General features: G+C 43.4%; 1 protein-coding gene across 1 annotated transcript in view; it reads left to right on the forward strand.

Annotated features, from left to right (window-relative positions):
- Positions 1 to 13,684, forward strand: part of pappa2 (pappalysin 2) — a 63,393-nt gene that overhangs the window by 12,471 nt on the left and 37,238 nt on the right. Inside the window, exons 5-8 of the mRNA XM_088311788.1 lie at positions 2,469 to 2,617; positions 6,226 to 6,365; positions 13,188 to 13,341; positions 13,475 to 13,667. Coding sequence (XP_088167914.1) covers positions 2,469 to 2,617; positions 6,226 to 6,365; positions 13,188 to 13,341; positions 13,475 to 13,667 — 636 coding nt within the window. The remainder of the gene's footprint in view (positions 1 to 2,468; positions 2,618 to 6,225; positions 6,366 to 13,187; positions 13,342 to 13,474; positions 13,668 to 13,684) is intronic.

Here is a 13,684-nt window from a genome sequence, read left to right on the forward strand (position 1 = left end):
CACAATTGTTTCCTTTTCCATCCCGTATTAAGGAAAAACAAAATTAAGGAATTCTGTTAACTTTGCACATGAACTCTCTCCTCACTGCTCTTCCAGTTCCCGGTCACTATGCCACAACCTACAGTATGTAGCCTCAGGTGTGGTGGCCATTGTGAATTTCAGGAAAATGTCTGGTTTTCCCGAACGTCCGAAGTATTTCAGCAAGCTTGTGTTAGCTCCCAGATTTCATAGTGTGCTTTCAGAAGGAACAGTGCAGGCGTTTGTACTGTGTTTCTTGAGGGGATTTTAGAGTTGATAGACAGTTGTGAGAGCCAATCAGATGACGAGTTGGTTATGGTGCGCCTTGTGGCAGGCCTCACGCTGAAGGTGCGAACACGTTCTGTGATTAGTCACTTGTGACTACACCGGAGAGTTCAAAAATCTGAAAAGTGTGGACTTGATTTAGGTATATTTGCAAGGCCATTTTGAAGACGGTCCTTTCAATAGAAGCTCTCGTGTGAGACGAGGTGAGTGTTTCTGTATTTTATTTCTCCAGCAGTGGCATCATAAATTATGGTGTTATGAGGGGGATTTATTCAAGTTCGGCTAAGTAGAACTTCACTGAAGGCTTACGGGTGAAATGCGCGGCCCGCCACTTTCGTACACTATATGGTATACTCGGTAATAAACATTAGAGAGTTGATTAGGTTTCACATACATACACGGGGACATGGTGCTGAGAGCCATCCAGAGGTAGTGTGTCCAAAGAGTAGTAAGTTCATAGGCAGGCCAGCACGAGATGTATGTTGTTGCAAATGTTATGACATTCCAATAAACACAAAGACAAGTTTAACCTTTTATTTTACAGGTAGATTTTGTCTTTGGCAATTACTCCATTCCTCATATTCTTGTGATGTTATGACACCTATGTTATTATCATAGCAACCTTTACAAATAAATCAATTTGTGATTACAACAAATCCATTCTGATCCCTTTCATATGTGGACAGCTAGATGACTAAATGGTATTTGCCTGCAGTGTGAACAATGCCCAATATGGGTGGTGCTCATTTTAGTGCTGCATTATTTAATTTACATTATTCAATACTGCTATGCAATTTACATTTCGGAAGTTTGACACAAATTGTGTTACATATTGAATTGTATTGCTTGATTGAACAGAACAGTTAAAAATTTGCTCATATGATGTTAGATGGTACAACAACCCTTTAATTATATGTGCTTGTGAAATACATGCTGCTATGGGTCACCCCCCTCCCAAAAAAGTGACTGTCACATTCATCTGGATTAGACAAACAAAACAACATAGTTGCAGTGAAACACACACTTTAATTGTTGACATTTCCATATATTTACATGATTAAAGTTGCTTATTGTCTCTTTCAATGTTGAGTAGAAATTTAGAAGGGACTCAAATATCATGAAGTTTAAGACTGTAAATTCTCAAGTAGTTGGGAAAATAATGTTACACATGCTAGTATTTATGTGGCTCCAACTACAAACTAGAACAGCTGGTGATGCGGTTGTATAGACAGACATATTTAGATGATTAGTTTTTATGACCAAACGTTTCCCTCAGGGGGACTTAGGGTGGGTAAAGCCATGGAGGTGGAATAAAATTATATAGCAACTACTGTTGCAGATCTAGTGTTGCATAACGGGTTCTGATCATTTAGATCCAACTCTTTAAATGTTCCATAATTTACACTGATGGCAGGAAAGAATATTTACAAACGAAAAGCATTCTCAGTGCATTACCACTGCTGTATTACAGCGGTGATCTGTTAGTCATACTATTTTAATCCACTGTGAAAAATAGAGCAGTTTATTATTGAGTCAGTATTTCTGGTTAGAAAATCCTTCCCTTTGAACAAAAACACAGAGTTCAGTATGCTTGGGACTCATGACATTCAGTCATAAAAAGTGGCCCAATTGACTGTCAGAACTGGATATATGCTCTTAATTTGCTTGCTTGTAAGTGCACCCAGACTTGTTTCAGTTCCCACTCAGGTGTCACTATGGATGACTGTCTCTTTCTAATGACTGGTGGCCAAATCAGGGCCCCCTTTGGGTTTGTATAGCTGGGTTAGAGGATGATAAATAGGATAACTGGTAGAGAAAATTGGTTGATAGAAAAAATCAATGTCTGCACATTATCTAGTGAAGGGGTAGGCAAATCCGGTCCTAAAGAGCCACTGTTCTGACTGTTTTAGAAGTTTTCTTGCTTGACAGACTTGATTGAAATGATCAGGGCTGTCAGCAAGCTTCTATGGCGCTTGCTGATGATCTGATCATTTCAACACTAGATAGCTGGTATCAAAAATAGGGGACATATGTTCAGGGAGCCTCTTTGAGTCCTTTTAGAATCCTCCATTGATAAACAGTATTTAGTATCTGTGTTCTAAATTATTATTTGTTTGAATGATTCTAATTATTACATCTTTCTTTCCCCTTTTCCAATTCCACAGGGCCTATATGAGTGTGAAAGAGCTTAAGGAGGAGCTTCACTTGAGTGGCACCGATACCCTTAATGTTTTCTTTGCCAGCAACTCTGTGAGAGAAGAGCTGGCAGGAGCTGCAACTTGGCCATGGGCAAAAGAAGCGCTTACACATCAAGGTATTTAAATGATTCATTATCTGAGTCGCTGGTGTGCTAGTGCCTATCCTATGTCAATCGCCAATCGCCTGGCAATCTTTATGTATATATATATATATATATATATGTGTATATATATATATATATATATATATATATATATATATATATATATATATATATATAGAGAGAGAGAGAGAGAGAGAGAGAGAGAGAAACACATTTATCAGAGAATCAGAATCAGAATGCTCTTTATTGTCATTGTAAGATTCAATGGATGAAATTCCAATTTAATTGGAAGCCTTTTGATTTGCAAAAAATTATTTGGAAAATAAAGTCATAAATGGCAATTGTGAAATTTGCAAAGAAGTTGTAGCTTATTCATTTATCCCTTTACATTCATCTTCCATCTCTCCGTTATCCAATTCGCTTCTCCTCACGAGTGTCGCGCTAGTGCTGGAGCCTCTACCAGTTGACTTCGGGCAGTAGGGGTACATCCCGAATTGGTTTTCAGCCAATCGCAGGGCACACAAAGAAAAACAATCATGTACACTTATAATCATACCTCAGGACAATATGGAGTGTTCAATTAACATATCATGGAGAAAACCCAGAAAGACATAGAGAACATGGAAACTCTACACAAGAAGGCCTGGGCCGGATTCTAACCCACAACCTCTGCAAACTGAGGCGGACATGTTAACCAGTCGCTCTGCATTTGGCATCTTCTACTTTGTATTATGTTGTATGCTTTTACGGTGTACCCAAATGAGATGGAGAGAACAAGATGGTAAAGATTTCCTGGCATATTGCCACTTTCCTTTCCCAATCATTAGACCACTTTCCACAGGAAAATGCAAGCCAACCCAAAACAAAACATAGAAACGGCAATTTGGGCACCATACTGTTGCCACCCAATCCGAGTATACAGCTGTTCTTCATTTATTTATTACCTTTCCTCTTTTTTGTGCCATGACATTGCACCAACATAGCAAAAATCTTCTAGAATCTATGTGAATGAAAACTGAAGTATTGTTTTTGCCTTTAGAAAGGTAAGAAAAATCCATGATTTACCTTGGATCACGCGTGAGGGCAGGATGGAACGGGAGATCGGTGCAGTGTCTATTGTGATACGGACTCTGTATCATGAAGAAAGAGTTGAGCCAAAAGTCAAAGCTCTTGATTTTATATTGATCAATGTTTCTACCCTCACCTGTCGTCACAATCTGTGGGTCGTGACCAAAAGAGCAAGATCGCGGATACGAGTGGCTGAAATTAGTTTCCTCTGCAGGCTGTTCGGGCTCTACCTTAGAGATAGATTGATGGGCATCTGTTTAGGATGCCTACTGGATGCCTCCTTGCAGGCAAGAGGTAAATCCAAATGTAGTGAGCAGCAGGGAGGCAAGGCAGTGTCAATACTCTGGTGAGTATCAGTTGGGTATTGACTGTACTCATAACGTATCGATATTAAAGGGTGTGTTCGTAAATGTAGTCCAAGCGCTCTTTGCTACAATCTGACCATTCAGAAATAGACAATTCACAGCGTTATTGGAATTGCATTCAGTTGCAGACCGCACTCTTGCCGCTCAGACTGGGGATAAAACCCGTCAACGTGTCAGGCAGGACAAGGTGGAAGCTATACAAACAAGATCCAAGGGTTGTATGGCAGGTGATTTGAACATACTTGACAATAAGGGAGCCGGTGCATGTATTAAACCATTCGTGCTACATGATCCCATAAAGAATCATTGCAGAGGTCTGTTGTGGTGCAAAGCAGCAAAAGGTGCCACTTATTAGCATGTAAAATACAAAGGATTTCCTAGAATGCTTCGGAAAGTGCAGCTATAGGGAGGATGTGGAAAATAGTAATTGTGTAATGAATGTATCGTATGGTTTTAGGATTACCTAATTGGCAATTATTTTTAGTACTTTGTCAACATATTGTATTGAAGTGTTGGAATTATAAGCGATTACGCTGAAACTGCTTTGTAATTTGAGGGAAAATTGCTGTAACCTGAGTTAATACAAATCAGCATCTCATACCTGTAAACAGTGTAGACAATTTGGGAACTTTGTCCAAATGAACCAGACATAGCGTTTATCCCTCCAGTAGTGATAAAGGGACCTTAGAATAAACTACCAGTGGCGGTTCTGGGGTGTGAGAGGAGTGGCAGGAGGTTCAGTTGGGGGGGCAGAGGTAAAGGAATTAAGAAAAGTATAGAAGCAAACGGAGAAAGTGTACGCAAATAAAGCAAGGCTTCAATACAACCTTTGTCTCCCTGTGGCGTGTTATTGAGCTATGGGGCTCCGCTTTTCAACTGGCGTGCGCTGGCCGCAGCTCCGGCCTTGGAGAGGGATCTCCCCTGCAACCCCCGATCGCAGTCAGTCGATCGAAGCAGGGACAGACAACAGCCGTTTTTGACGTGTTGACGGAAATTTTTGAGATGAACTTTTGGCCGTCTCACGCACAAGGGCTGATTTGTGAGCCGGACTAAAATCCACCTCCGGCCTTGCTTAATTAAAGCCTTTTTTTTTAATTTGTCACCTCCGCCCCCCGCCCCGGGTTTAGTCACAGCCTATTCTCAGACTGAGATTTAACAAAGACTATGAATTTTACAAGACTACAACAAGATTCTTTAGGCATTTTGTTTACAACAATGCAAATTTTCCCAGCCATGCTCTTGGTAGATATCTACAAAATGGAGAAGCAGAAACCCTTGGCTGCAGCTGTCCAAGAGTATTCAGCAGAAAAAAGACCCCAAAAAAAACAACAACATACAAACAAGCGAGCACATTGCAGAGTATGGGCACGGCCCTGGTCATAAAAAGCATAAGCTATGTATGCATATAACATGTCACATTCAAGGACTAAACTAGCTTTGCCAGCCATCACCAGTGTCAGCGCAGTGATAACCATTGCGCTAAAGTTTCCGGTGCACCTGCTTCTATTGTGCGTACTTTACTTTAATTTAACTTACTTTTTTACTTTGGAAAAAAAATTGAATTCACCCGTGTTTTCCCCTCTTTTATGCTGCTTTTGTGAATGCAAAGTTTCCTATTTACGGTTTTGTTAGAGCTCATCTATCATTTGTTGGTTGTGTCACTGCACCGCAAAGACTGAAAGACTTACAATTCTATCTGTTATAAAGCCAAGACTTGGAAAACACTGATCTGAAACAGAGATTACCACCTTACACTAAACGATCGAGACGACTCGCGTAAAACTCTAAAACTTCCTTAAGACTTCATAATAATAAAAATAATAGCGCTTTAGATTTTAGTTCAGTTTTTAGTCTGAGACTGTGAAAGACTTTAGGTGTCAACCCATAATTACACGACTACGATGACGTTCGGGCATTCCCTAATTAGTGTAATCAGTGCAAACATTTTCTTCTTGAAATCAGGGGAAGTCGGAGTGTGGGGAGTAAATTCTATACTATTTATTAAAACATTTATACACACTATGCGACATTACAATATATTATATATAACAACATAATACAACTTATAATAAATTATTTAATTTAGTATTTATAGATCAGACACTGATTTGTCAACTGTCAGTGTATTCACTTAGATAATACTGTGATGCTTAAAGCTTACTAAGAATATTTGGCTCTGTCCCTCAGGTGGAATGGTGCTGAACCCATCCTACTTCGGCACAAGTGGACACCACAACACTATGATCCATGAAATGGGCCACATATTCGGACTCTACCATGTCTTCAAGGGAGTGAGCGAACGAGACTCCTGTGATGACCCATGTCAGGTGAAATTGCTATGTGCACTTTTATATTCCTTGCCTTCTAACATTGCCTGTGTCTGTATGTATATTATTCTCATGCAGCAATTTTATTAAACATATATTTATGAGTAATTATTTGGCATTGATATCCGAAAAAGTCACCATAGTCAATAAAAAACAGTTATTTAGTGGTGGATGAATTTAATCTGTTTCAAAATATTGATGGCTGAGTCTAAGGAGGAATGATACAGCAAGTCCAAGTGAGAATAGCCTCTCCCCAGCGAAGACGAGCCATACGGCGCCACAGTTCATGGTATTATTATCTTAAAGTCATATTTTGGCTGTTAGATGATGATTGAGGGTACGACAGGCACACTCTGACTCAAGACTCACCACCACCTAACCCTGCCTCAGAGGGGGAAAGACAGTACTGGGTCGACGCTGGTGGTCTCAGGAGAGGAAACTACATTACATAATTTACATTAAAATATACAAGTTATAAAATACCTTTAATAGCTATTCAAACAGTGCGTAATAATTATTTTACGGTGATGACATCAATGCCAAAGTGTGAGTCGTCAATATGTCGTCCCTCTGAGATCTAAGATCTGAGAATTTGGGTAGTCCTAGTGTTAAAGAAAGGAAGTCGCCGATACAGACAAGTCTGGTGGGTAGATCCCCCGTCCGGCGCAGGGAACTGAGCTGAGCTTTTGGTCCACCAGCATGGCCTCCCCCTCTGGTGATGTCAAGGGCCAGTGCAGGGCCAGTCTGTGTAGTAATAGGTATTTAGGACTACATGTCCCATAATGCTTTGTATTGAAGTGTGGTGTGGAAAGGACTTCCGGGGAAATGACTAAACAGTGTGTTAACAAGTACTCGCCGTGTCTCGTGTGATTATTATACATGGTGTCAGAAGTGGCGAACTGCAAGTCTTCACAATTATTGTCGGGTCAGTAAAGTGTAGTTGGCTGCCGGAAGACGTTTTTCGGGCAGTTGCAACGTAAATGACCGGCGTGGGAGACGACGGCAGGTAGCTTCGGCGTTAGCTGCTATTTTTGCCGCGTTGCTAGGATACGGCTCGGCACGGCGCGAAAAGAAAAAGTAAAGAGAGGAACTTCAAGCGGATGTCCTGAACGTTAAGAAACCAGGGATTCATCAGCTGGGATGGCGACAACAGTGCAGTTATCCCCCCCGGAGCCATTTGACTTTTCCTGTCCGTCAAGTTGGCCAAAGTGGATCAGAAGATTTGAAAGGTTTCGTATTGCAACTGCGTTGGATGGAAAAACTGATGAATATCAAGTAAATTCACTCCTGTATGCGATGGGAGACGCAGCTGATGACGTTTTAGCGGTTTTGCCGTTAAATTCTGAAGATAGGAAGTACTATGAAGCTGTTAAAGCAGCATTTGAAAACCACTACGTGGGAAAACACAACGTCATTTTTGAACGAGCACAATTCAACTCCAGACGTCAACAAGATGGCGAGCAGGCTGAGTCATTTATCACAGCAGTACACAAGCTAGCAGAGAATTGTGGATTTGGAGTGCTTAAAGAGGAACTTATACGGGACCGGATTGTAGTTGGAATTAAGGACAAAAGACTGTCAGAACAGCTACAAATGGACTCAGAGTTAACACTGTCCAAAGCTATACAAAAAGTCAGGCAGAGTGAAACTGTGAAGATGCAGCAAACGATTTTACACAGCAGCTCTGCAGAGGACAATAGACTGAACATGGACGCGATAAAGATAAACACAAAGAAAGGAAAAATTCAAACTAAGCAAGTTCCAAAGAAGGAGTGCAGCAGGTGTGGTCGCAAGAACAAACACTCTTGGAAAGATTGTCCAGCCCGAGAAGTACAGTGCAGAAAATGTCAGAAAAAAGGACATTTTGCTGTAGTTTGTCGCAGTAGTGAAGCTGTAGGGCTCAGGGAAGTCACAGAAAACCAAGATTATGCAGACAGCGAGGAATGTGTGTTCTTGGGCGAGATTGATGCAGTGAAGTCAAAGCCCTGGGTTGAAAAGGTCAACTTAAATGGGGAAAATATTCAGTTTAAACTTGACACAGGGGCAGATGTTACTACCATGCCAGTGAGACTGTACAAACGTGAGAGGGATGGTAAACTACTCCCATCTAAAAAGAAACTTCTTGGGCCAGCTCGTTACCCACTTGAAGCGAAGGGCTGCTTTAGGGCACAGTTGGCAGCAAAAGGTCGTTGCACATCTCAAGACGTCTACCTAGTTTCAGGTTTAGTCCAGCCACTGTTAGGTAGACCAGCTTGTGAGGCATTGGGGTTAGTTTACAGAGTGGACACAGTCAAAGACACTGAGATAGATTTTAGGGCAGCATACCCAACAGTGTTTAGGGGTTTGGGCAAGTTGAAGGAGCCTTATCGCATTGAGCTAGAGCAGGGAGCCATACCTGTTGCTCTTTCCGCCCCACGGCGTGTTCCTCTTCCCCTCCGGGATGCAGTCAGGGAAGAAATAATGAGGATGGAAGAAATGGGAGTTATTTCAAAAATAACTGAGCCTACAGAATGGTGTTCTGGCATTGTTGTTGTCCCCAGACCAGGAAACAAGTCACCCAGAATATGCGTGGATCTTACCCCCCTGAATAACTTTGTGAAAAGAGAACGGCATATTCTTCCTGCAGTGGATCAGTCTCTTGCTATGATGAAAGATGCCAAAGTGTTTACAAAGTTGGATGCTCGCTCTGGATTTTGGCAAGTCCCGCTCGCTTTGGAGTCACGGCCACTCACAACTTTCATCACGCCGTTTGGGAGGTACCATTTTAACCGCCTTCCTTTTGGCATAGCATCGGCACCAGAGCATTTCCAAAGGAGGATGTCGCAGATGCTGGAAGAGTTGGATGGAGTAATCTGTCATGCTGATGATGTGCTTGTATATGGCAGAGATAGGCAAGAGCATGACCAGAGATTGCATCGTGTGCTCCAAACCTTCCAGAAGGAGGGCCTCACTCTTAATGAGAAGTGTGAGTTCGCTAAAAGCGAGATCTTGTTTGTTGGACACAAGGTTTCACATAAAGGCATCGAGGCTGACCCGCAAAAGGTGAAGGCTATCCAGCAGCTCCCACAGCCAAAATGTGTGGAAGATGTGCGACGTCTCATGGGCATGGCAAACTACCTCGCCAAGTTCATGCCACAGTTGGCTACCACAACTACACCGCTTGAGGAGCTGCAAAAGGGGAGAAATGAATGGATTTGGGCTGAGCCACAGGAAACGGCGTTCCAGAAGCTTAAGGAGATTCTAAGCTCTCCTGAGGTGCTCGCTCAGTACTCCAATACAGCAGAAACAAGAGTTGCTGCAGATGCATCACCTTTTGGTATTGGAGCTGTACTCACACAAAAACAGTCAGACGACACATGGCGTCCAGTGACATACATTTCAAGAGGACTAACAGACACTGAGAGGCGCTATGCGCAGATTGAAAAAGAAGCGCTTGCTGTCACGTGGGCGTGTGAAAGACTTTCATCTTATCTTATGGGGCTACAATTCACTCTGGTAACAGACCACAAACCCCTTGTCCCTCTTTTGAGCACAAGAGGATTGGATGACCTTCCACCGCGCATCTTACGATTCAGGCTTAGATTGCTGCGCTTTACCTTCAAGGTCATCCATGTTCCGGGAAAAACCCTAGTCACAGCTGACGCGCTGTCACGCGCTCCAGTTGGAGGTCCGCCCTCTGCAGGAGATCTACAGTTGGAAAAGGACGTGGAGGTTTTCGTGGACACTCTTGTTAGCTGTCTTCCAGCTACGGACAAAAGGCTGGAAGAGATAAGGTCCGCACAGGAAAAAGATGAGCTGTGCCGGAAAATAAGGGACTGTTGCGGTGTCGGTTGGCCAGAGAAATGCAAGCTAGACGCAGAGCTGAAAGTGTACTGGCAACACAGGATGGACTTAAATGTGTGTCGCAGTCTTCTCATGAAAGGAGAAAGACTTTGGATCCCACCACTTTTGAGAGCGGACATTCTGCAACGTCTGCATGTAGGCCATCAAGGAATTTCCAAATGCAGAGCAAGAGCCAAGGAATCTGTATGGTGGCCCGGCATCTCGGTACAGATAGACAAAGTGGTGGGTGATTGTGATACATGCAGAAAATACAGAATACAGAACCGGGAACCATTGTTAACCACTCCACTTCCGGACCGCCCGTGGCAGAAGGTTGGAATGGATCTGTTCGAATGGTCAAAAAAGCATTATATTTTGATTGTTGACTTTTTCTCGAGGTACATTGAAGTTGCACAACTCAAACATATGACCGCGGATGTCACTATCAAGGCTGTCAAGGAGGCCTTTGCTCGACACGGAACTCCAGAGACGGTGATATCGGATAACGGACCACAGTTTTCATCTGAGCAGTTTAAAGAGTTCGCGAAAGAGTTCCAGTTCACCCATGTCACGAGCAGCCCCCATTACCCCCAAGCCAATGGAGAGGCCGAACGTGCAGTCCGCACGGTCAAGGAGCTGTGGAAAAAAGATATGGATCTTCACAGGGCGCTGCTGGCATACAGGGCCACCCCTCTGGAACACGGGTTCTCGCCTGCTCAGCTGTTAATGGGAAGAAACCTGCGCACGACCTTGCCTCAATTTACTACCAAGCTGGATCCCAAGTGGCCGGACTGGCTGGCTTTTCGGAAGAAAGAGGAAGAGCGGAGGCGTGAGCAGGAAAAACACTACAATCGGAGACACCGGACACGACCACTCTCACAACTAACAACGGGACAGAAAGTTTGGATTACATCGGAAGCATCTTCAGGCGAAGTACTTGGACCTGCCAACACTCCCAGATCCTACATGGTAGAGACTGACAGGGGGATTCTCAGGAGAAACCGAAGTCACCTTCGACCTACAGGGACTATTACGAGGTTCGGTCGTGTCGTGAGGCCTCGTGATAGATTGGATTTGTGAATGATGCTGATTGTTCATTTAAATGAAAAGCAAGTAGTTTAAAATGCTGTTAAGAAGAATAACAAGAAAAAAAAATAATATGGTGTTTCTGTCAATGTTTAGAACGGAAAGAAAATGTTTACATTACTTTAATGGTTATGCAAATTATGCCTGTTTACTTGTAGGATTACGTTCAACTAAAAGGAGGAGGTGTAGTAATAGGTATTTAGGACTACATGTCCCATAATGCTTTGTATTGAAGTGTGGTGTGGAAAGGACTTCCGGGGAAATGACTAAACAGTGTGTTAACAAGTACTCGCCGTGTCTCGTGTGATTATTATACAGTCTGTCTCGGTGAAGGGCTACCACGTGGTTTCTCTTTTTTAGCTGCACTCTGTAAACCACGTCTGATAGTTTCTCCAAGTCGGTGCAGGGTCCCACCCAGTAGCTCATCAGCTTGGGAGACAGGCTCCTCCACTTCACTGGACAGCAGACCTCGCCAAAGACCTGGGCCTCAATGTTCTGTCTCTGGTCGCTGTGCAGCACCAAACAGACTAACTAGTGACCAGGTGCCAAGTGGTAGTGGTGATGCTTTGTAAGGAATGGTTTAAATGGTAAAACCTCTGGCCAATCAGTGAAGTCGTCCATTGTGACCAGGACATACCGGATTCCTCGTTCTTAGACCGGGGAAAGAACCACGATGAGAACATCGACCGGCTCCATGAGTGCCCCCACCTGATATTGCTGTAAGGGTGCATGAGTGCGGCAGATCAGCCCTTATTGGGAGGTGCATATGTCACAACAGTGCCCTTACAGCTCCATGTCATGCCAGGCCAGTAGAACCGGCAGAGAAGTCGCTCAAGGGTCTTGGCTGCACCAAAATTGGCTAGTCCCTGTCGAACCACGGACCGGCAGAAGCACCTGTGGCTTCGCATTGTCAGAGACAATGAGCTGGAAGATGGCACGGTTCCCCACCTAATTCATCCAGGGGCAAGTCAACATGGCATCACCTTGAATTGCCATATTCCTTGGCCTATGGAGAATACAGTCTTGGGACGTGCCTCTATTGCCAACTCCAACTGCCAATAGCCGCTCCAAAGATCAAGTGACCTGAACCACCAGGACTCATTGATGTAATTGAGGTCGTCATAGATTCAAGGCAGAGGGGTAGGAGTCTTTCCAGGTGACCTTGTTGAAGCGATGATAATCCACACAGAGCCACCATGTCATCTTTCTTCTGGACCAGAACTACAGGCGCTGCCCACGGGCTAGTTGATGGTTCAGTGACTCCTGCTGCCAGCATTTCTTGTGCCGATCTCGTGATGGACAAAATTGGCGCAAGTGCAATCCTCGTCCTTGGCAGCAAATACGTCAATGAAGTAGTCCCACACCTCCAAAAGTTGGACCCTCTGGTTTTTCTTTGAAGTCCTCACACCTGTGGCTGTACAGCTCAGTGTATTGAGGTTGTGGTGCCAAGATTAGTGCTGCTGATGGTCACACTTTTTTGATGGCAGCCTTTGATTTTGTACCCCTGGATACTGCTGCAATTATTTGCCCTCTGGTTTTAATGGCACATCTTCAGCACCCAGGAATAGTACATTTCCAGGCACATACACCACAGCCTTCAATTTGGTTAGCAGGCCTAGCCTGATGCAGTATTGCAGCGGCAACCAGGCCAGCGCATGAATAGTGAACATCTTAGGTTAATTGACACTCACATCAATTGAAATGCAAAACATTATTTTATGCATTATATATTGTTTAAATTAAATGGGTAATTGATTGATAATCAGTATTTTTTCTGCCATAAATGGGGCCCAGAAAATACTGCTTTTTTTTCAATTCAGACAAATAAACTAATTGGCTTGTCATCCGCTGTCTGCCCACTTGGACAAAGCTTTCCATTTACTTGTTTGTTTGTTTTGTCCTCTGTGTATGTAGGAAACCACCCCATCCATGGAAACTGGAGATCTGTGTGCTGACACTGCGCCAACGCCCAAATCCAAAGCGTGTCATGATCCGGGAGCTGTTAATGATACATGTGGCATCACCATGTTTCAGGATACCCCTTATAGCAATTACATGAGTTACACAGGTGAGTACATTTGTAAAAAATACTTTAATTAGGAGTGATAAACAAAAGCAATTTTATCTATCGCTCCACCTGAAGTTGACAGGGTTGGAATTTAAACACAATCCACATTGATCACTTTTTTTCCCTTTAATAGATGACAACTGCACCAATCATTTTACTCCCAACCAAGTAGCCAGGATGCATTGTTATCTGGACTTGGTCTATCAGAACTGGTTGATGGAACGTCTACCTGGTACCATCCCTCTGCCAGCAATTGTGACTGACCAGAATGCAGATTCGGTCTCTATTTATTGGGTTGCACCACTAACTGGGCCACTCTATGAAAGGTACTGAACTGCGTTCT

Source organism: Idiotropiscis lumnitzeri, chromosome 12 (genome assembly GCF_059441095.1).
Source record: "Idiotropiscis lumnitzeri isolate Australia: NSW breed Sydney's pygmy pipehorse chromosome 12, RoL_Ilum_1.0, whole genome shotgun sequence".
NCBI lineage: Eukaryota > Metazoa > Chordata > Actinopteri > Syngnathiformes > Syngnathidae > Idiotropiscis > Idiotropiscis lumnitzeri.